The sequence below is a fragment of the Pavona decussata genome, unplaced genomic scaffold (genome assembly GCF_977016875.1).
Source record: "Pavona decussata unplaced genomic scaffold, jaPavDecu1.1 SCAFFOLD_238, whole genome shotgun sequence".
NCBI lineage: Eukaryota > Metazoa > Cnidaria > Anthozoa > Scleractinia > Agariciidae > Pavona > Pavona decussata.
Genome location: NW_028145643.1, coordinates 797,501 through 817,797, shown reverse-complemented (window position 1 = coordinate 817,797; position 20,297 = coordinate 797,501). Strand labels below are relative to the sequence as shown.

At 40.6% G+C, this 20,297-nt stretch overlaps 2 protein-coding genes across 2 annotated transcripts in view; one reads left to right on the top strand and one right to left on the bottom strand.

The window, feature by feature from the left end:
- The window catches only part of LOC146457633 (protocadherin-like protein), a 33,831-nt gene extending 23,087 nt beyond the window's left edge, over positions 1–10,744 (bottom strand). The window contains exons 1-3 of the mRNA XM_085091708.1: positions 8,587–10,744; positions 7,394–8,030; positions 358–452 (exon numbers count right to left, since the gene is read on the bottom strand). Of these exons, the coding sequence (XP_084947834.1) occupies positions 358–452; positions 7,394–8,030; positions 8,587–10,744 (2,890 nt within the window). The remainder of the gene's footprint in view (positions 1–357; positions 453–7,393; positions 8,031–8,586) is intronic.
- Positions 10,745–14,576: 3,832 nt separating this feature from the next.
- LOC146457631 (uncharacterized) overlaps positions 14,577–20,297 on the top strand; it is a 31,081-nt gene continuing 25,360 nt past the window's right edge. Inside the window, exon 1 of the mRNA XM_085091686.1 lies at positions 14,577–14,735. Within this exon, the coding sequence (XP_084947812.1) occupies positions 14,642–14,735 (94 nt within the window). The 5' untranslated portion in view covers positions 14,577–14,641. The remainder of the gene's footprint in view (positions 14,736–20,297) is intronic.

Sequence of the window (20,297 nt, the reverse complement as noted above, 5' to 3'; positions counted from 1 at the left end):
GGGGGAGCGTTGCGTGACAGCCCAAAAAACGGCTGGGAGGGAGACCTATGCAATGTTCGGCGCAAATTTACCCACCTGTGTGTGGAGAGGGACAATGCAGACTAAAATTTATAGTCTACTTAAACAACACGACATAGGCCTGGATTCAAAACTAATTTCAGGTCCCTTCAGGCCCCAGTTTGTTCAAAGAGTGAATATAGCTTTATCCAGCGGATAGAAAGTATTATTTTGAGTACATTTTATCCGCTATAGCGAATTATCCACTCTTTGAACAACTGCGTTCAAGTTATCAAGACCCTTGTCGATACTTGGTCACCGCTCCTCTACATTGACGGATGAGATAATTGCGACCTTTACCTGTTTCTTTGGCTTTGACCTTGAAGTTGTATAGTGTATTTTGTGGCAAATTGGAGGAAGTGGTACGCAGTATGCCTTGATTGTCTATCTGGAATCTGTCGAAAAAACGAAGTGGACTAAAGAAAGTAAAATTTCTTGTAAATAACAAAACATTCTTTGAAAGCAGGGCAACTCTTTGGCTTCTCATGATCATTCAAATAAAATCTTTTTCTAGTCTGTCTACTGATCAGCAGTTTTGTTTGCTGTTTTTATTCCAATTTCTTTTAAATAAAACAACGTTATAACAAAATATAGCGTGCATGCATTCTGAAACGGTGCATTAGGTAACTGTGTAGGACTGTTATGACAATTCACATCACAGCAGAGGAATCATAACACGAATTCATTTTAATGAGGTAGGAGGAGATAGAGGTAGAAACAGTGCTCACTGAGCAAGTTACAGAGCTTAAACGACAGTTACATGAGCGAGTTCTTGCATGCGCAGGTAATGCTGTCTTCTTCAAAAATTGTCCCGTGGCGAGCGCCTGGAGAAACTCACACGTGAAGCCTAAACCTCGACACGATTATCAAGCTAACCGAGCTATTAAATCGAGCTTGAGGCCGAGCGCCTACTCGGCGCTTCATCCCGATCATCTCAACGGGAGACTTAAGTGTCATTGTCTGAGAAAGTGTTCCAGGGGCCAAAACATGTGGTCAACCGATTTGGCTGAAACTTGGCACAGAAGTTGGTTGCCATGAGATATTTGAAAAGCCAATTTGGCTCACTTCTCCGACTTTAAGTTTTAGAGTTTCAGGGGGGGTCTCATTTTTTGCCCTTTGAGCACAAAAAATCCAGCCTTTCAGGGGTCATTTTGAAAGTGCCATAAAACCCAACTGGTAAATTGTGCTGCCAAATGAATTTGACCATGAATATTACTATAATAGAGCTTTCATTTCATGCATGTAACTTTGCCCTCAAGGTATTGGACAGAGAGGAGCCTGGGGCTAGAGTTAAGCCAAAATTAATGTCAAAATTACAACTCAAAAGTGCCATTTTTCAAAAAATCAGTGTATCTACCTGCCTTCTTGCATAACATCCGTACCTAAACCGTTATTTACTTTAGTGACCCAACTATCAAAATCAGTTGAGAAAAATTTGGCTTATCACGGTTTGTTGAATTTTTTTCACAAACACTCCATGCCTCTATAAGGTCATGCAAAATGGAATTTTGAGCATAATTCATGCCATAAACAAACCAAATTGTTGACATGAAGCCCTTATTCTGTAGTTGGTCAGTGAAAATGAATTGCTAAAGCCAAATCAGTTTAATTGTTTAGAAATACTCTGATTCTTACCTTACAATTGCTCTTAAAGGCCTTTGATTAGCACAACAAATACCCTGATTTAGCAAAACAAGGTTTAGTTTGTACTTTGAAAACCTAGTACCCATCACACAGCACAAATGATGAAGGCCTAACCTCGATATAACGATCTTTCTAAACGATGCTTGAATTTTGCATTGATTAATATTCAGTTCCAAGTCATAATTCTTCTCTGTTGCTCCAAGCATGGAAAGTCTCTATATTTTGTCAGGCCTGATTTTTATTATGATTACAAGATAAAGTTAGCTCACTTAACGAAAATGTCGTTAGCATATAATCTATGTCTGTTAACAGCCTGAACAGTTCTTGTAAATACCCACCAGTAAAGGAGCATGGCCATGCATACATAGATATGTAAACTTACGTAGAGATATACGAGCTGCAGTTTATAGCAGTGCCGATGTGACCCGTTACTTCAGAGTCCTCTAGAGCGGAGTAAATGAAACCATTCGTCAAGAAGGAATGCACAGTTAGGAGAGCTCGATAGTAAAACAAAAAACCTGTGTTGCTAAATACAATAACAAACGAGGCCAGGGCATTGCGATGATGCAAAATCAACTGGCCCGCCATTTTGGACATAGGAGAGAGTGGGGACTGGACCGAGGTTACGTTCTTCTTCCGTTTCGCGGCTATGTTTTATCAGGAGTAAGAAATTCAAGGGTAATTTCACGATGGCACTTTGTTCCTTTGGAGGGGTAAGGGATCAGTGCGGTGCCACCGCATGGGCTCCGCACGAAACAGGAATGGTTCCTTTATTATCCTGCGAGAATGATATGACTGAATGGTTGAAGGAAAAGTACAAGGGGTCAGGTGCATCTGGGGCAAGAGGAAGACCTGGTTATACCAAAGCAGCAGGTGATTCAAAATATCTGTTAGGCATCATACACGCGCACAAATGGCTTTTATCGCGATCAAGTGGACTCTTTTCTGTTGAAGAGAGACCACGATATTTTACGATATTGTCGTCTCAAATTGTTTGTTTATGACTGATTGAAGATTTCCCGAGGTAATTTACTTGATTCTTGCGATGAGAAACAGACATTCAACAGATTGTTCACAAGAAGGGCAAAGTGGTTGACTGAAAACCCTAACTTTGAAAGGTAAGAGCGCAGTTATTTTATCGCAACAATCTCTATGACCAAAAACAACGATAAGAATAACTTGAAGTTGAAGGCTATTTTTCGTCTGCTCGCTCTGTTTGTTTACATTCAGCTTTACCTGTTCAGACGCTTATCATGCAATCACAATTCGAGCGTGAAACCCTACCGGTTTCCTATATTTGCCAGTTTCTTCTAAGAAGAGAGAACTTGAAAAATCTTTGCAAACATGCTGCATCGAAGCTTTTCGATGAAATTGACATTTTGAGCGAGAAAATGTCTTGTTTCACGGATAACTTTCCTGGTAACAAAAATTATTCGGATACATTTTTTAATTACTTATAATTAGTTTTTTTAGTATGTAAATAGAGGCGGTATAATTTTAGGAATCTTACACCCAGTTTAAAACCTATCTCAGATTTATCGTTGTATTCTGAGCTCAACTAATCGAATAAACATTTTTTTCTACAAGAATAGATGAATACAATAAAAAGAAACTACATTCGATTTTGAGACGGTATTACGACTTGATAATGACACCATGACCAGGGTTGTCGCTAAGCGCCGGCTGCCGGCGAAATTCGCCGGCTGGGAAAGAGGTCATCGCCGGCTGAATTTTGGGTGACAAGCACTTGGTTAAAAGGGCAATGAACAGTTCTTTAGTTACCCAAAAGCAATTGTTCGATTTAAAATAATACATTTCAGGAGAAAAGGTTGAATAAACTCCTGACTACCTTGAGTATCGATGCCATAAAGTAATTGAAATAAAGTCTTGTTTTGAGAACTTGTTTACCGTGTCCTCTTTCCGTTTTCTGCGTCCGCCATCTTGTCAACAAGAAGCTTGGTAGCCTCGGCATTCAAAGCAGTGCGAAAGATTGGAAACGAGTTTGTTACCAGGTATTTGTGTCAGATCGGAGAAAGAAGAAGCCTTTCTCTAGAGCATGACAGAGAAAAAAAACACGAAGGACCTTCTTCGTAATGTTTTAATACAGCTTTTAATTGGTTAAATTTTATTGCTTATAACATGTTTATGCTCATGAATAGCAAGAAGAACTGGGCAAACGGAGGAACAACTGAACAAACCAGAAACGTAAACGGTCCGCCGAGTGCTCGCCGGCGAAAACGAACGAACGAGAAACCGAGTGAACGAACCCGCGAAACTGGATGAACAGCTGAACGACCGAGTGGACAGCTCTTTTGTTTGCAGTTCTAAGCGTTTATAAAAATCGATTTTCTGATATTCTAGTGCAAACTTAAAAGCACTTATCTTTTCGGAACGAATGGAAAGCGATGTAGCTTTCGTTCTCATTACTTTAATGTTAAGTAAATGTTGAAAATCTTACGCACGTATTTTCATTTTTAATGTTAGAGTATACACGGCATTCATGAAAAACGGGTTTTAGTTGGATTAGATTAGTTGTAGTTAGGTTTTGAATTTTGTTTAGGAGAGTTAGGTTATTTCTAATTTTTATACTCCTGATAGATTTTACCGTGTTTAAATAAAGAACTGTTCTTCTAGTGAGCTCACCAAAAAGAGAATTAAGAAAACAGCATAGATTGACGAACTGAAGTAAAACAAAGCACTGTCTGCTCAGAAGCCAGGTCTGTCATTCTCCTTAGGGGCACAGTGAACAGACCTGGTAGAGAGTTCAAGGAACGCCAAACAACGAAAACCACATGAAGGAAATATGGAAACGTCAAAGCGAGGGAGAAAATTTTGAATAAATGCAGGGTGAATCTCGGTACCACACGTTTCAAACTGCGGCACCACAGCTGACCTTCTCTTTAATGGTTCTTTCTTTTTGCATAAAAGAGCCCCTAGATTTCACCAGAGTGCACCAAATTGAATTAAAATTTTCAAAATTTCCTGGGGAGGCCCCCCAGACCCCCCTAATGGGAGGGGGCGACCCCCTCCCATAACTACCCCTCCCCGTCGGCTATGCCGACGGCAGAAGGTACTTCGCGCGTTCTTTAGCCGGCTCAATTTCTCTGCTAACCGGCAGACAAATTTCTTAGCTACAACCCTGCATGACATACGTACAAAATGTTTTCCGGTATATGGACTCTCTGCTTAATTCACATCGTTAAGAAGTCCTTATATTGTCTCATAATCTGCCGATTTGTTATGAGATTTGCTTGAGAGATTTGCTTCGATGCAGCATGTTTGCAAAGATTTTTCAAGTTCTCTTATCTTAGACGACACTAGCAAATGTAGGATTGCGTGATAAGCGTCTGAACAGGTAAAGCTGAATGTAAACAAACAGAGCGAGCAGACGAAAAACAGCCTTCAACTTCAAGTTATTCTTATCGTTGTTTTCGGTCATAGAGATTGTTGCGATAAAATAACTGCGCTCTTACCTTTCAAAGTTAGGGTTTTAGTCAACCCCTTTGCCCTTCCTGTGAACAATTTGTTGAATGTTTGTTTCTCATCGCAAGAATCAAGTAAATTACCTCGGCAAATCTTCAATCAGTCATACACAAACAATTTGAGACGACAATATCGTAAAATATCGTGGTCTCTCTTCAACAGAAAAGAGTCCACTTGATCGCGATAAAAGCCATTTGTGCGCGTGTATGATGCCTAACAGATATTTTGAATCACCTGCTGCTTTGGTATAACCAGGTCTTCCTCTTGCCCCAGATGCACCTGACCCCTTGTACTTTTCCTTCAACCATTCAGTCATATCATTCTCGCAGGATAATAAAGGAACCATTCCTGTTTCGTGCGGAGCCCATGCGGTGGCACCGCACTGATCCCTTACCCCTCCAAAGGAACAAAGTGCCAACGTGAAATTACCCTTGAATTTCTTACTCCTGATAAAACATAGCCGCGAAACGGAAGAAGAACGTAACCTCGGTCCAGTCCCCACTCTCTCCTATGTCCAAAATGGCGGGCCAGTTGATTTTGCATCATCGCAATGCCCTGGCCTCGTTTGTTATTGTATTTAGCAACACAGGTTTTTTGTTTTACTATCGAGTTCTCCTAACTGTGCATTCCTTCTTGACGGATGGTTTCATTTACTCCGCTCTAGAGGACTCTGAAGTGACGGGTCACATCGGCACTGCTATAAACTGCAGCTCGTATATCTCTACGTAAGTTTACATATCTATGTATGCATGGCCATGCTCCTTTACTGGTGGGTATTTACAAGAACTGTTCAGGCTGTTAACAGACATAGATTATATGCTAACGAACATTTTCGTTAAGTGAGCTAACTTTATCTTGTAATCATAATAAAAATCAGGCCTGACAAAATATAGAGACTTTCCATGCTTGGAGCAACAGAGAAGAATTATGACTTGGAACTGAATATTAATCAATGCAAAATTCAAGCATCGTTTAGAAAGATCGTTATATCGAGGTTAGGCCTTCATCATTTGTGCTGTGTGATGGGTACTAGGTTTTCAAAGTACAAACTAAACCTTGTTTTGCTAAATCAGGGTATTTGTTGTGCTAATCAAAGGCCTTTAAGAGCAATTGTAAGGTAAGAATCAGAGTATTTCTAAACAATTAAACTGATTTGGCTTTAGCAATTCATTTTCACTGACCAACTACAGAATAAGGGCTTCATGTCAACAATTTGGTTTGTTTATGGCATGAATTATGCTCAAAATTCCATTTTGCATGACCTTATAGAGGCATGGAGTGTTTGTGAAAAAAATTCAACAAACCGTGATAAGCCAAATTTTTCTCAACTGATTTTGATAGTTGGGTCACTAAAGTAAATAACGGTTTAGGTACGGATGTTATGCAAGAAGGCAGGTAGATACACTGATTTTTTGAAAAATGGCACTTTTGAGTTGTAATTTTGACATTAATTTTGGCTTAACTCTAGCCCCAGGCTCCTCTCTGTCCAATACCTTGAGGGCAAAGTTACATGCATGAAATGAAAGCTCTATTATAGTAATATTCATGGTCAAATTCATTTGGCAGCACAATTTACCAGTTGGGTTTTATGGCACTTTCAAAATGACCCCTGAAAGGCTGGATTTTTTGTGCTCAAAGGGCAAAAAATGAGACCCCCCCTGAAACTCTAAAACTTAAAGTCAGAGAAGTGAGCCAAATTGGCTTTTCAAATATCTCATGGCAACCAACTTCTGTGCCAAGTTTCAGCCAAATCGGTTGACCACAAGTTTTGGCCCCTGGAACACTTTCTCAGACAATGACACTTAACAGTCAACTGTGCGCCAAAGAAGGCTCGGGAGGAGTTTGGTGAAGGGCGACAAAACAGCGTTCGCGAAAGCTAAAAATATTATCGCAGAAAAAAGTCTCGCGATAAATTAGCCAAGTTTAACCTATTCCCGACAAAGTGCAGGCTTGTCGTGTCGTCTCTTCAAGAGTGGCTAAAAGTGCGAGTTTTGCAACACGCTAGCGCAACGACATTTCTAAAAGTCGTAATACGTTTGCTTGCAAAATAAAGCCCATGCATGCAGTCTGTGCTATATAGGGACGAGCGATACAATGGCCGCTGATTGGATCGTAGGCATGTGTCCCTCGTTCAACTGTTGCATAATTTTTTGGAAAAATCTTGGAAGCCGTATACTTTGATTCTGCTACGATATGCACAAGTACAAACCTGCTGAGATCCTCCGGTGCACCTTCCGAAAGAAGCTCCAAAACAATTCTAGCGCTCCCCTCGGTATCCCTGTCAGAAGCAACAACTTGTAGCAAACTAGTTCCCGTGGGAGTGGTTGTCCGTACTGTCACCCAGTAAGAAGATTGTGAGAACTCAGGGGGGTAGTCGTTAGTGTCAGTAATTTTTACTGTCACAGTTGCCGAGCCAAATACGTTTCGTTGTTTGATGTTTGTGACACGGACTTGGAACTTGAATTCTCGGTCAGAGAGTTGGACAAAGTTTTTAATCACGTGTAACTGGCATTCGGAGTTCATGCGCTCGACTTTGAAATGGTCGAGAATTTCTACCTTAGTGATGTCCTCGAGTGTGCAGTCAAAATCAGCCACAGGTTTTCCATCAGTCAAGAAGCGAAACCCGTCGGTATTGTCAACAAGTAGCTTAGTTCCCGCAGCTACATTCTCCTGAGTTGTAATCTCATAACTGTTCTTCTGGAACATTGGCGGGCCGTCTTCGTTTTCGATCGTTACCTTCACTGCCGCTGAGGCTACCTGCGGGGAACCATCACTTTTTGCTTCAACTTGAACGACATAGCCTCGCTCTAAAACGTAGTTGAAAGAATCCACTGCGGAAAATGTTCCTGTCGTAAAAATGAAACAGTAAACAATGGATACTTTTAGCGGGATTTGAGAAACACAGCAAAATTTTTCATTTTAATGATCTTGGAAATTTCAGTAAACTAGTTTTTTGGTCCTTCTTTGAGTTGTCGAATCTTAATCTGAAACTAAGGTTTAACGTTTAGCGTAATTCCTACCCTGCTAGCAGAGTCGCTTTGATCTTTCCTAGATAAGTCGGGAAAGAGTTCGGTCGCCTTTCTCTTTCCCGACTTATCTGGGAAAGATCGAAGCGACTCTGCTAGCAGGGTAAGTCCTTCCTCACCCTGTTCATTTATCCATCCTGTTCCGTGCGTTTATTTTGTATTCTTTCAGTTCATTTTCACAAAAGAAAAACATCTTTCAACCGTATCAAGACGTATTTCATTTTCAAATTGCTCTATTGATCGTTTTATTCACTCCCAAACTTTGAACGAGAAACGCCTTAACCAAGAATATTAGAGTTGCATTAAACGTGAGATTTCATGAATAAGACTGATGATTACAGTATCAGCGATGACCGCAGTAATAATCTACACTTACCAGTAACCTGATCAATTTGAAATCTTTCGTCTCCGCCTGGCTTCACTGAATATTTCACTGCTCCATTGCTTCCAGTTGCTGCAATGCACAACAAGTTCGGTACCCTGCCCTGTCCTTCTTTCAGAGACACTCCATAAGATGGCTTCTGAAATTTGGGAACTGAATTGCGCGCGCTGGTGACGTTAATTCTCACAATAGCTTGAGATGACTTTCCACCTCCATCATTTGCTATCACATACAGGAGAAATTCCCTGTCGCCTGTTGCTCGGTCAAGAACTCGCTTTGTTCTTATCACACCAGTATTAGATTCCATTTCAAACACCGAATCAAAATTTAAAATGTCGTATGTCACCACTGGGTCATCTTTATCTATAGCATGGATGACAGTGACAAACGTCCCCTTAGGGCTCCCCTCAGGAACAGTTGCGTCATAAGCTGGTTTGGTAAAGTCTGGGTAGGCGTCATCTACATTTGTAATGTCAATTGTGAGATAAAGTTGAGAATGGCGAGGAAGTTTCTCTTTGTTTCTCGCCTCTATAATCATATCATAAACTGCGTGTGTTTCTCTGTCCAATGGGGAAGCAGTTTTCATCAGTCCTGTGGCCTCGTTTACTTCGAAGTACGGCAGCCCGGACCCGGAGATTGCCGAGTACACGACACCTTTACTCGTGCTGGAATCGGACGTTACCGAAGCTTGAAACACAGATTTCCCGACTTCCGAGTTTTCTGCAACCCTTATAACTTGTATAGGATCACTGAACACAGGATAGTTCTGAGAAAAATCTAAATCTTTAACGTCAATCTTAACCTCCGCCTGCGCTTGTTTTGAAGGGTTTCCCTGATCTTGAACTTTTACCGTCAACGTGTATGTCTGGACATTGAGTTCTTTGTTTACTGATAAAACACCGCTGAAATTATCGACGCTAAATTCCCCAGAAACGCTGACCAATGAATACCGCAGGTCACTGTTGGAGCCTGGAGGATCCTCGTCCACTGCAAAGATTACACCAAGACGTCCCTTTACTGGAAATGACTTGTGAATTGTGAAGTGATATAGTGCATGAGGGAAAAACGGTGCCGTGTTTTCTTTTGAGTTGCTCGGAGATGAAGGGAAGGGAAAATTGAGGATATCTTGAGGTACAGTTATAGTAACAGAAGTTGATGTCTGTTTGCTAGGATTCCCAGCATCGCGCGCCACAACAGTCAATTGATGCAAGCGTTGTTCACTCTGAGAGTAGTCCAGCTCACGAACAAGCGTTACTTCTCCGGTGAAAGCATCGACTGTGAAAAAACTTGAAAGAGATTGTAAAAAATAATAAACCTGTCCACTTACTCCTTCGTCTTGATCTGTAGCTTGAACTTTAAGCAATGGCATCATCTTCGGTGTATCTTCACTTATTTCGCGCTCGTAACTACGTTTATCAAAAGCTGGTGCATGGTCATTCACCTCTTCAATCAATACCCTGATTGTCGTTCGCGCAGTTAATGGCGGGTTCCCCATATCTTCAGCTTCCACAATCAACGTGAGGTAGGGTGTGGCCCTCCCTCGCTGGTGGATCGGTTTACTCGTCGCTTTTAACCGCAGAAAACTTTTCTCGCCCACATCTTGTTTTTTTATCTTTAGATACCCTCTCTCGTTGCCTTTGATGATTTTATAGGTTCGTATGCCTAAACTATCTCGGTCCTCAGCATAACAGTTTTCCAGTCCCATGACAATTGTATTTGCAGGTGCATTTTCCTTAATAATTCCATGGTACACTTCAAAAGCGAACACTGGCGGAAAGTTATTCACGTCCCGAACTTTCACGCGCACTGTGGTTGCCAATCCTCCGTTTGTCTCTTTTCTTTGCCTTTTCACGATTGTTAAGTCGTACTCGTTCGGTTTTCCTTTCTCGTAAATAAGCGGCTGGACTGTTGTTATAACTCCCGAAGGTGAGACCTTGAATAATCCAACTTTGTCGAGTGAGTCTCCTTTCTGGGCATAAAATAGTGCATATTCGTCTCCACCCCTAGGCAGGGGAAGTTGTTCGTAGACTTTGTAGCCTTCGGGTTTCCCTTCAGGTACGTTCACTTCAATAAAGTTCTTCCACTGTGCACTCTTGCAAAAACTAACGTGAAACAAAATCAGAAAAACGGCTTTGATGTACATAAGGGACATTCCTCCTATCACACTATTTGAGCAGCTTCTGATGGTACAAAAAATTCCCTACAACATTTTGTGTTGAAAGAAATGTTTGCAGTGGCTGAATTTTCGGAGGCGTTACCTTCGCCTCAAACAATTCGGACAAAATATTCCTTGGTATAGCGTCTTGAATGGATAGCCGGACTAGCTTTGCTTATGTCTAAGCGTCTTGAATGGATTAACAACACTAGCTCTGCTAATGGCAATTATGTTACAATTAAAGTTTAAAAGTAAAGGCAGGTGACAAAAACTGTGAACCATCGATTGCAAACTGTTTTACTGACGGATCGTCAGATACCCGGCTGCGTACAAGCTTACAACTGCGGTTAAGTGCAGCAAAACAGTTTAATGTCAAATAGGCGTCTTTCGGTTTGCAGATTCACGAGTTTTTTATTTGCTACTGTTGAATTTCCATGGCATGACCAATTCTGTATGTTGTTGCTCAAAATAAATCAGAAAACTTAACTGATTTGTGTTGTCGATCTGTATTCGCCGTTACAGCTGCTTAGATTTCCAAGCCAAGTTGCATTGAATAGGCTCCGGAGATGCCAGAAAATTGTTTCTTGTTATTGGTTTATATGCTTCGTCTTTTACTGTACTTCGAAACCGGCTTCATGCTACGCACAGCATGCAACGAATACAGGTGACTCATACTTTGTAGTTATTAGCCGGAATAATTTCACAAATCTGAGCCCTGTCATAAAAAACCTTTTGAAAGACAGTTCATTTATCACGCCTTTTTTAGTTTCAATAATTACAGTAAAACAGTGCATTTTTATAAAAAAAAATTACTATGAAAACCGACTTAACCTAGAATCTACCGGCAATTATCAACCTTATTTTAAAATTCGAAATTAATTTTCGTCACAGCACGCAAACAGAAGACAGCCCCTGTAGACCTACCACGCGGGCAGAATTCCCGTTCTTAAAGATTTAGGGACGATGACGATGACGGCAACGACAACGCCGCAAAATAATAAGTTGAATGAGCAAAAACAATCGCTCTGCACGTACATTTTTAATTTTGATATATTTCTTTGGCGTCCTTTGCAAAACAGCAACGTAAAATGACCAAATTCACCGCAAGGTATTGAGGATAACGTGAGCACACGACAGTGAATGTTTCATTTTTTGTATTAACTTGGATGCCACTGTCTCTTACCAATTTGGTTCCTAGGTAGTTCGCCGTTTCTGTAAAAGTTGAACGAATTGAAATAACTGCGAAGTAGCACAAATGAAATAAAGTTATATTTTGATATTTTCAAGTGACGCTTTCGTCGTCGTTGCCGTCGTCGCTGCTTAAACAAGAAGTAAAAGGGCAAACCCCTCCTTCATTTCACACCTTTGCGGGCGTGAGATGCAAATTTAGACGCTGATTCTGCCCGCCCTTTTGGGGGCGCTTTACCACATATATTATTAAGTCGTCAATGTTCAAAGTCTGCGGTCGGAATGCTGTGTCAAATTAAACCCACCCACGCCCTCCGTCGAACTCCTTGTCGTTTGGCGTTGTCTTCATAGTTACCTATGCAGTAAAGACATGATTTGTATAGATATAAAATGTTATAATTTAATAATATTTCGACCTTCATCTTCTCTTAATAAAGAGATCTAATGTATGTATCCGAGATGTAAATCTCACACCGTGCGCTTGCTTGTATTTGAATAGCCGAACATCCCCTGTTGCTGTCGCACACCTGATTGGCTAATTGAAAATTCAGTCGTGCACAGTAACAATAGTATTTTTGAGAAATTGCGTGAGGAGAGCGCTTGTTAGAAGTTCTTCTATCAAATGACAATTAATTAAAATTTAATGTTACCGGCAAAGGAAAAAAACAACCTGTCCCCAATTTGCCCTTTTTGCTCCTTCTGGTTTCATGTTTTTCCTGTTTATAATATATCTATTTTAAGGAACGGAAACCAAGACGTAACTGGCCAGCTACTTAGCACGAGGATTATAAATTTTGGTTCATTTTTAGCTGCAAAACTCTGGTTTTGTCGTCAGTAAAGAACATTTACAGACAAGAAGCCATAGGCTGAGATGAATTATGCCACAGCCTTACTCGGGATCATAAGAAGATTTGTTCGTGATAAGTAGAGAAGCGTTTTTTGCAAGTTCGCCTGATCATAGAGTGCACCGGGTTTCCAGACTAGACTTCCTTTAAGTCCATCTTTACTCAGATGTGTGTTCTTGTCCTTCAGTATAAACTTCCCGGCTTCCAATAGTCAAAAACGCCGTAGTCAAATCTGTGAACACGGAAATCCCTCGGCAAAGTGCAGAGAGTGTAATCTTTCAAATGAAAGCTACTGATCAGGGTTGTTATACCTGCAACTCGTCCTTTAGTTTTTCTCACTTACTATATTATGACATATTATCGGCTATAAAAGCTAAATTCCTCTTCTAGTATTACTTGTGAGTGCCATGTCTGTGCTGCCTGAACACCCGCTAGCTTAACCCACGTAAGTATCTTCAATGCCCCCATTCATTCATTGATTTATTTATTTAGCTAATCATTTAATGTTATATGATATTCTCTTGTACCATCTCGACTTTGCTTTACTCATTTTTGGGTCATGGTGTAATATGCACGTACACACGCAAACCAACCCGTTGCACATCTTATGGAACGTGACCGCTCAGTACTACATGTTAGTCGTACGTAAAGGGGCAGTGTCACCAATTTTTAGGGTAACTCTGAAAAGCCAAGAAACATATCTGTGTGGATGTAAACGTAAAAAAAAATGGTTCGGTTTTGTTAACAACAGCCTTACTTGAGCGCAGAAACTGGTTTCATTCATCCTTGTCCTCGGATGGCTAGGATGGAAATGGATTGCAACTTGAAAGAATTGGCCAATTTTTTCAAGCTCCTCCGAGGTAAATTGGAAAAATAGCTAAGATTGATTGTAGTTTATTCCGTGCTCTGAGAAATAATTTCATATTTTCCTCCCGGCTCGATTCTCTAGAGAAGTGGTTCTTAGTCAAATAGTTGAGCCGTTTTGACCGACATACAGCAAAAACTTCGTGACAGTGCCTCTTTAGGACGTCTCGAATTCAAGTAGAAAGGACTCGGCGGGCAAATATCACAGTTAATCAAAAACATCAAAAGACACAAACAACAACTGATACCATTAAATAGGAATTTCAGTGGAATCCACGGAGTGGCTCTTCCATCCACTGTTTCCAGGTCGAATTGGAATTTGGAAATGTTGGTTTTTGTGGAGGGAGGAAAACCGGAGTACCCGGAGAAAAACCCTCGGAGCAGGGACGAGAACCAACAACAAACTCAACCCACGTATGACGCCGAGACCGGGAATCGAACCCGGGCCACATTGGTAGGAGGCGAGCGCTCTCACCACTGCGCCATCCCAGCTCCCCCTACCATTCACTTTGAGAGTCGAACGGCATTAAAGTTGAATATGGAATATTAGTTTGGTGAGCCGTGTAAAAACGGGATTGTATTCCATGTCTCAAAAACGTGACGGATAAACTCAACGGTCAGATTCCCAGTTTGGCAGCGGATTATTGATCACTTGTAAATGTCGTTATTCTTGTCTAAACTGTCCTGAACTATTTTCCTTAAAACCTGGTCAAGTCATGCAAGCGAATTAGCTTTCAATGTTTCGATTGACACTACACAAAAACAATAACTAAAAATATTTCTTTAAGAACGTTCAAGAACTTTCACTGCTTAATTTCCTTAAACGGAATGGGGCGGCGCGAGCCTTTAGAACTGTTTTCTGTGGCATTAAGGCACGCTCACTTGACTTTTAAAGCTAACCAGTCAATAAAGCCATAGTAAAACAATAATCCATATAAATCGCGGCATATAATACGAGTCTTTGAAAGTAGTAAGGAATAACTAAAGGTCGTGCACCATGACTGGTTCCATGCACGTCTTACCTAATGTGGTGATTTGCAGTCATGATTACGACGGGCCCATCGGTGATGCACGAGTCGCCTTATTTCAAAGTAAGTAAGCTTAGAAATGTCATATAATGATACTTAACATTTGTGATGATCAGGCTGTTCAAATGACGAGTAAGTTTACTAACAGCCCTGCAATCATCCAAATTAAACGTAGCTGTCACGCATTTCGGCAGTCCTCCGAAGTTAGTTAGCACTCGAGTTCAGAAGTAATTTGTCAGTCTAACACGGGCGTGTGCACCCACAGCTTGGGTGTAATGCTAAGATATTACGATATGAATTACTTTTTGTCGAACTTGATCCGTTTACGAGTTTCTTTCCGAATCTCTTTCCAGCGATTTCAGCCCCATGATTTATGTTCTTCTTCCGATCATAAACCAGCAGCATTTAAGCTCATTTAGGGATCTCGTTAACGGTTTTTTGCATGCGGGGGTGGAAATATAGAGACACCTGTCGAGCCAGTGTAATGTCGCTAAAAATTAGACCCTATTCCTGAGTGGGAGAGAAGGTAACGATGATGACAAACCAACCGTGCATCTCTTCTGAAAAATTTCGCCGAAATGCCATTGCAAATAGGGGCGCAGCTCAAATTACTTCTTCGTACAACTGCCAGCTTTCCTGTTGTGGCAGAAACTTGTCAAACTTGGGACTGACTCAGTTACTGAAGAATTGAGTCTTATTAGAAAAACGTTTATATAAACAGCGTATACAAAACAACCTTAGGGGCCCTACACCGAACGTGGCCAGGTGCTTTGAAACATCTCCGCCAAGAGAGCTGGGAACTCAAACGCTATGTAGCCGGCAATCACAATCGCGTGCTTACAACAAGGCTTCTTGGAATGCAGTTCGTCCGATGATGGATTGTCTAAAGGATTTAAGTATAACCACAGTCAATCTTCTGTGAAAAAAATACTAAATGACATCTGGCAATGCCAGAGGAAAGCTCCAGATTAAACAAAAACGTCATTATCCTCCTCTTTGACGTGTTAAGATTAGGCTAAGAGCCAAAACATATAAGAGAACAAAGACAAAATGGTGGAATCTTCCGTCGGGATCAATTAACACTGCGAAGACGTTGAGAAGCTTAGCGCATAGGGGACGGTAAAGTTTCACAGTACTGTCACATAAATGCGGACTGCAAAACATCTCTGCCTTTGACAGAGGTATTTTTATTTTTCAGTCAGTAACACATCACATGCAATCTCGGAAAAAGAAAATCCGAGCCTCCCAACATTCGGATGTATCAGAACTAGTAATCGGAAGGTCATGCCTTCGATTCGTGTTAGTTGGAACTGTTTTCGAGTATAACTGTAGTCATTGTAATACTGACTAAAACAGTATCTCATTAGCTATCATGCAATCACCAGGGTCCAGTTGTTCAAAGCCCGATTAAGCTAATCCCGGGTTAACGTGAACTTTGATTCGAGATTAATTACTAATCAATAATGATTCGTCCAAAAGATTTTTGTTTTTTGTGTCACGCGTGACGACCCCGGGGGGGCTACTTCCTTATAAGAGGCTAATGGGGATGTGCCGCTGGATGGGGTCGCATTTTCACGACTGGATTGACTAGAATGGGGTCGCATTTTCAATAGAGTTACTAGAATGGGGTCGCACATTTTCGGATTTTTGGGGTGAGAAAATTCTATTAAGTAGGGATTCAAAATGGTCTCGGTTAAAAAGTTCAGAAAGTTGTTGTTTATTAAATGTAACAATCACCTCGCATTACATTCCGTTCTTGAAAGTAGATGCATAAATAGAAAGTGACTTAGTTGGAATCGCGAAAATTACATTTTCCCAAAAAGTGACTAAGATGGGGTCTATAACTGGCCACAAAATAGACTATAATGGGGCAGGGGCTCTGAGAGGCCAGCGGCACATACCCAACAAAACTTAACCCAAGTACCCCCCCCCCCCCCCCCCGGGTGACGACTAACGACGCTCGTCACTCGCGCTTGCCTCCGCTCGCCTGAAAAATGCAAAATTCTGCAGACATGAAATAGACCAATTTCGATATATTAAAATTCTAACTTGGCTACAAGGCTTAGGGGAATAAAACAAAAGAATTTAATTATTCATATATGAACCTCAATGCATTTTCCGTTGTGAACGTATTGGTCTATTGGAGTCATTCACAAGAAAGATTACATTAAAATTACTCAATTTCTCAAGTTTGAGGTTCTGTCGTTAGATTGCAACCAGGCAGAAGGCTTTCAAAATTCGGAGAAATTACAGACTGTATGAATATAATTTGGGGGACACCATTTCAGAATTTGAGACATTTGTATGGCTGGAGTTTGGCCAAAGTCTGGTTACCAAATTGGGTTATGTTTCATTCCGTAGTAAACTTACCCATTTTTATGTGATCTTTCTGACGATGGGGTTCATTTCTTCATGTGAAGCAGTTTGAACAACGTGTAACCTAGGGCCCCGTCTCTTTATGAATTTCGGAATGGGCAATTTGTTACATACAGAACACCGTTCGGTACAACACCTTTGCGGCTTGCATATCTTTAATTACAACAGCCCATTTTACAGTTGTGTGCTTAGTGACCTGGCCTTGGATTGGAAGCGAGGCTGAGGTGACCTTGTCTTGATACAAACCTCGTTGCTTTTCACATGTAGATCATGCTGTTCATATGCTAACTAGTTTGCATTTACATTTGAAAAGCAGTGAGGTTTGTATCAAAACAAGGTCACCCCCAACCTCGCTTCCAACCCAAGCCTAGTTCACTGAGCACATAACTGTAAAATGGCCTATTCACTTTATAAGTGTCAGGTCGAACTGAGTATTCTCAGTTCATGATGTAGAATTGTGTCATAAGATAGGCTTCGTTCACTGGGCAAGATAATAAGCTCTTAAAGTACATTATAAGTAGCACTGATAAAGGCTGTAATAATCTTTCTTTTCATTAGTGTTATTAGTGAGACATTTCTGTATCGTGTTAATCAGTTCCGTTGTTTCCTTTCGTTTGAGTACATACAATCAGACATGTACTCCAAGATCTGATGACCACTGAAGCTAAGACCGCCTAACCGCAAGTCCAATTAACAGCGAAACCTTTGAATACAGAGGACCACAAAACGCAAAAATAAACTGTTCTGAATACTTTTGGTTTCCGGATCTCTTGCAGTGGAGACGCACGTGCCAAAAGTCTCTTTACGTGTAAATAAACCAAACTGCTTGATTAGTCCTTCGATCGTGCGCCAGGGCTGGCAGACACATTACGGCAAAGGGCAATTTTATTTGAGCCAATATTTCAACTAGTACCACTACTCTTCTTCATGGCCAGAGTTACAGTTAACAGCCCCAGAAGATTAACCGCATAATTTAAAAAAATCATTGTTAATTAACTACTTCCTGTGCTATTAACAGCTAATAGAAATTGAAATTTGAAATTTAGAGCATTTCCGCTCAATTAAGACTCTCATTGTGGTGAGATCCGTTTTGTCATAAAGCCAGAAAGATATGCCATAGGCTCCAAACTGGTCAATGCTCATTTGTATGCAAAGGGACTTTGTCAGCTATTTTTAGTAACATTTTGGAAAGCTGAGCCAAAAGCTGAGACTTTCATGCACGTATTCCAATCTCCGAGGGGCACCAACCAGAGAACATTTAAGTAAAATACTTAAAATGTTGTCTCCTGTGTTCCCAAAACGTTTACGGTCAGACGTTTCTGTTTAAGTTAATACAGCGGTTTGATCTCTTCAGCTGCCTTAGCTGAAAATTTAAGTGGCGGAAAGTTTTAGGAAACGGAATTTTATTCCCCGAATTCACGAGCTGTTGTTGGCTTCACGAAAATGTTAGCTGACCTTTTTCTGCATTTTCAACAACATTTACCCCTTTGAAAACGAAGCGAATTAGTTTTCCCGGCCAGTGTTACAAAATTTGAGCTGACAGTTTTATAGAAGAAACTTTAGATTTTCAATCCCAATTTCCTAGGCGATTTAAAGCCTTCCGAACAGATATCCACCAAAATGAACCTTTGGTTGAACCTGCATGAAATCTAAAAGTAATAGTCCAGTTTTATTAAAAGTTACGATAACATTGCACTGAAACTGTAAGTGTCTTCAAGTTGGGTACGTGTGGGCCGGCAGGATGGAAATTGATTGCACTAAACTTAAAGCATGGAACATGATTGATTGCCACTTGATTGAAAATTGCTTGCAACTTGATTGCGACTTGAAAAAGGTGCAATCAGTGCCTGCCGTTGTGTCAGGTAAAATTCGCTAAAAACGTAGTCTAAACTTTACGAATTCACAAGAAGTCTTTCTCTTGGTGCTACACGAACATTTTTCAACAATCAGAAAGTTCCAGCCAAGATGGCCTTAGCTGGGGCCTGGGTTTGAAGGGCCACACTTTAAAACCTGATTAAATTACTCCTGGGTTGATTAGAGTTTAGTTAGTAATCGATAAGGATTCTTCCAAAAGGGCTTTGTCCCTCACATCTGGCTTAAACTTTTCTTTACGATTAGCTTGAAATTATCCTTTAAAAATATTTTTAAGGAGTGAGATGAAAACCTCGGTTAATTAACGTTTACAGTAAAGGAAACCAACATTTCCAAATTCGAAACCGGACTGGAGAGTGTCCACATACATGTACTGCAAAGCGCATTTGATCATCTCCTCATGGAATTATGCGCTATACAAATTTACAAATTTAATCGGAGATCAGCGTTAGTAAATCGGCTTTCGAACAACCACGGACCCAGTTGTTTAATTTGTTGCCGTTTAAGTTTCATTTACAAGATCATTCAGGCAGTCATGTTAAGCGTCCGAGGAATTTGAGTCGGTGGCTGAAATCCATGTCAGCACGCGTCCAAAGTGATCCTTTAACGATAATGTTCTTAGGCTTAAGAATCTTGTTATTTCACGCCCATCGTGTTTTTTTGTTGCAATTTCCGGAAAAATCCGCATTCTCTCTTTCGTGGGTACAACTGACGGTTCTGTAGCGGTTGACCGGGAAAGAACGGTACGCGTACGAGCAACGTTTTCAATGCAAAATGGCTACCAGTAACCAAACTAAGATCTGAGGCCATTATCTCCGACCAAAGATTTTGCGCTTATTTTTTCACAACCAACAAGGTCTTAGTTTTTTCTTCACTTTTGCCTCCTAGAAAATGAGTGTTTATATAATCATAGTCATTTGGGATGAGCGTCGACAGCAACGCTGCTTCTACGTACTTTTTTGCACTTTTTGTTTGGTTGGCAAGCTGCGCGTGTCCTGTGAGGCGGGTTTTTTTTAGGATGGCCCACAAGAGCCACGCTGAAAATAGCAGGAACGCTAAAAATAGTAAATAAAGAAATAAATAAATAAATAAATAAATAAAATTAACGATAGTAAAACAGCATGACGTTTCGACGACTTCATATCGTCATTGTCAAATGAGTAAAATGGAAATAACGGAAAGACATATTTATAGGTATTGAAAGTGAGAAAATAAATTAGCATGAAAGCATTCAGGTAAAGAGTTTAGCGCAAATGGAATCCGCTTGCGTGTTCAGTTTCGGTCTTTTGTTCTTGATCCACAGCATTTCGTAGACCAAACAAGCTTTCATGTTAATTTATTTTCTCACTTTCAATACCTATAAATATGTCTTTCCGT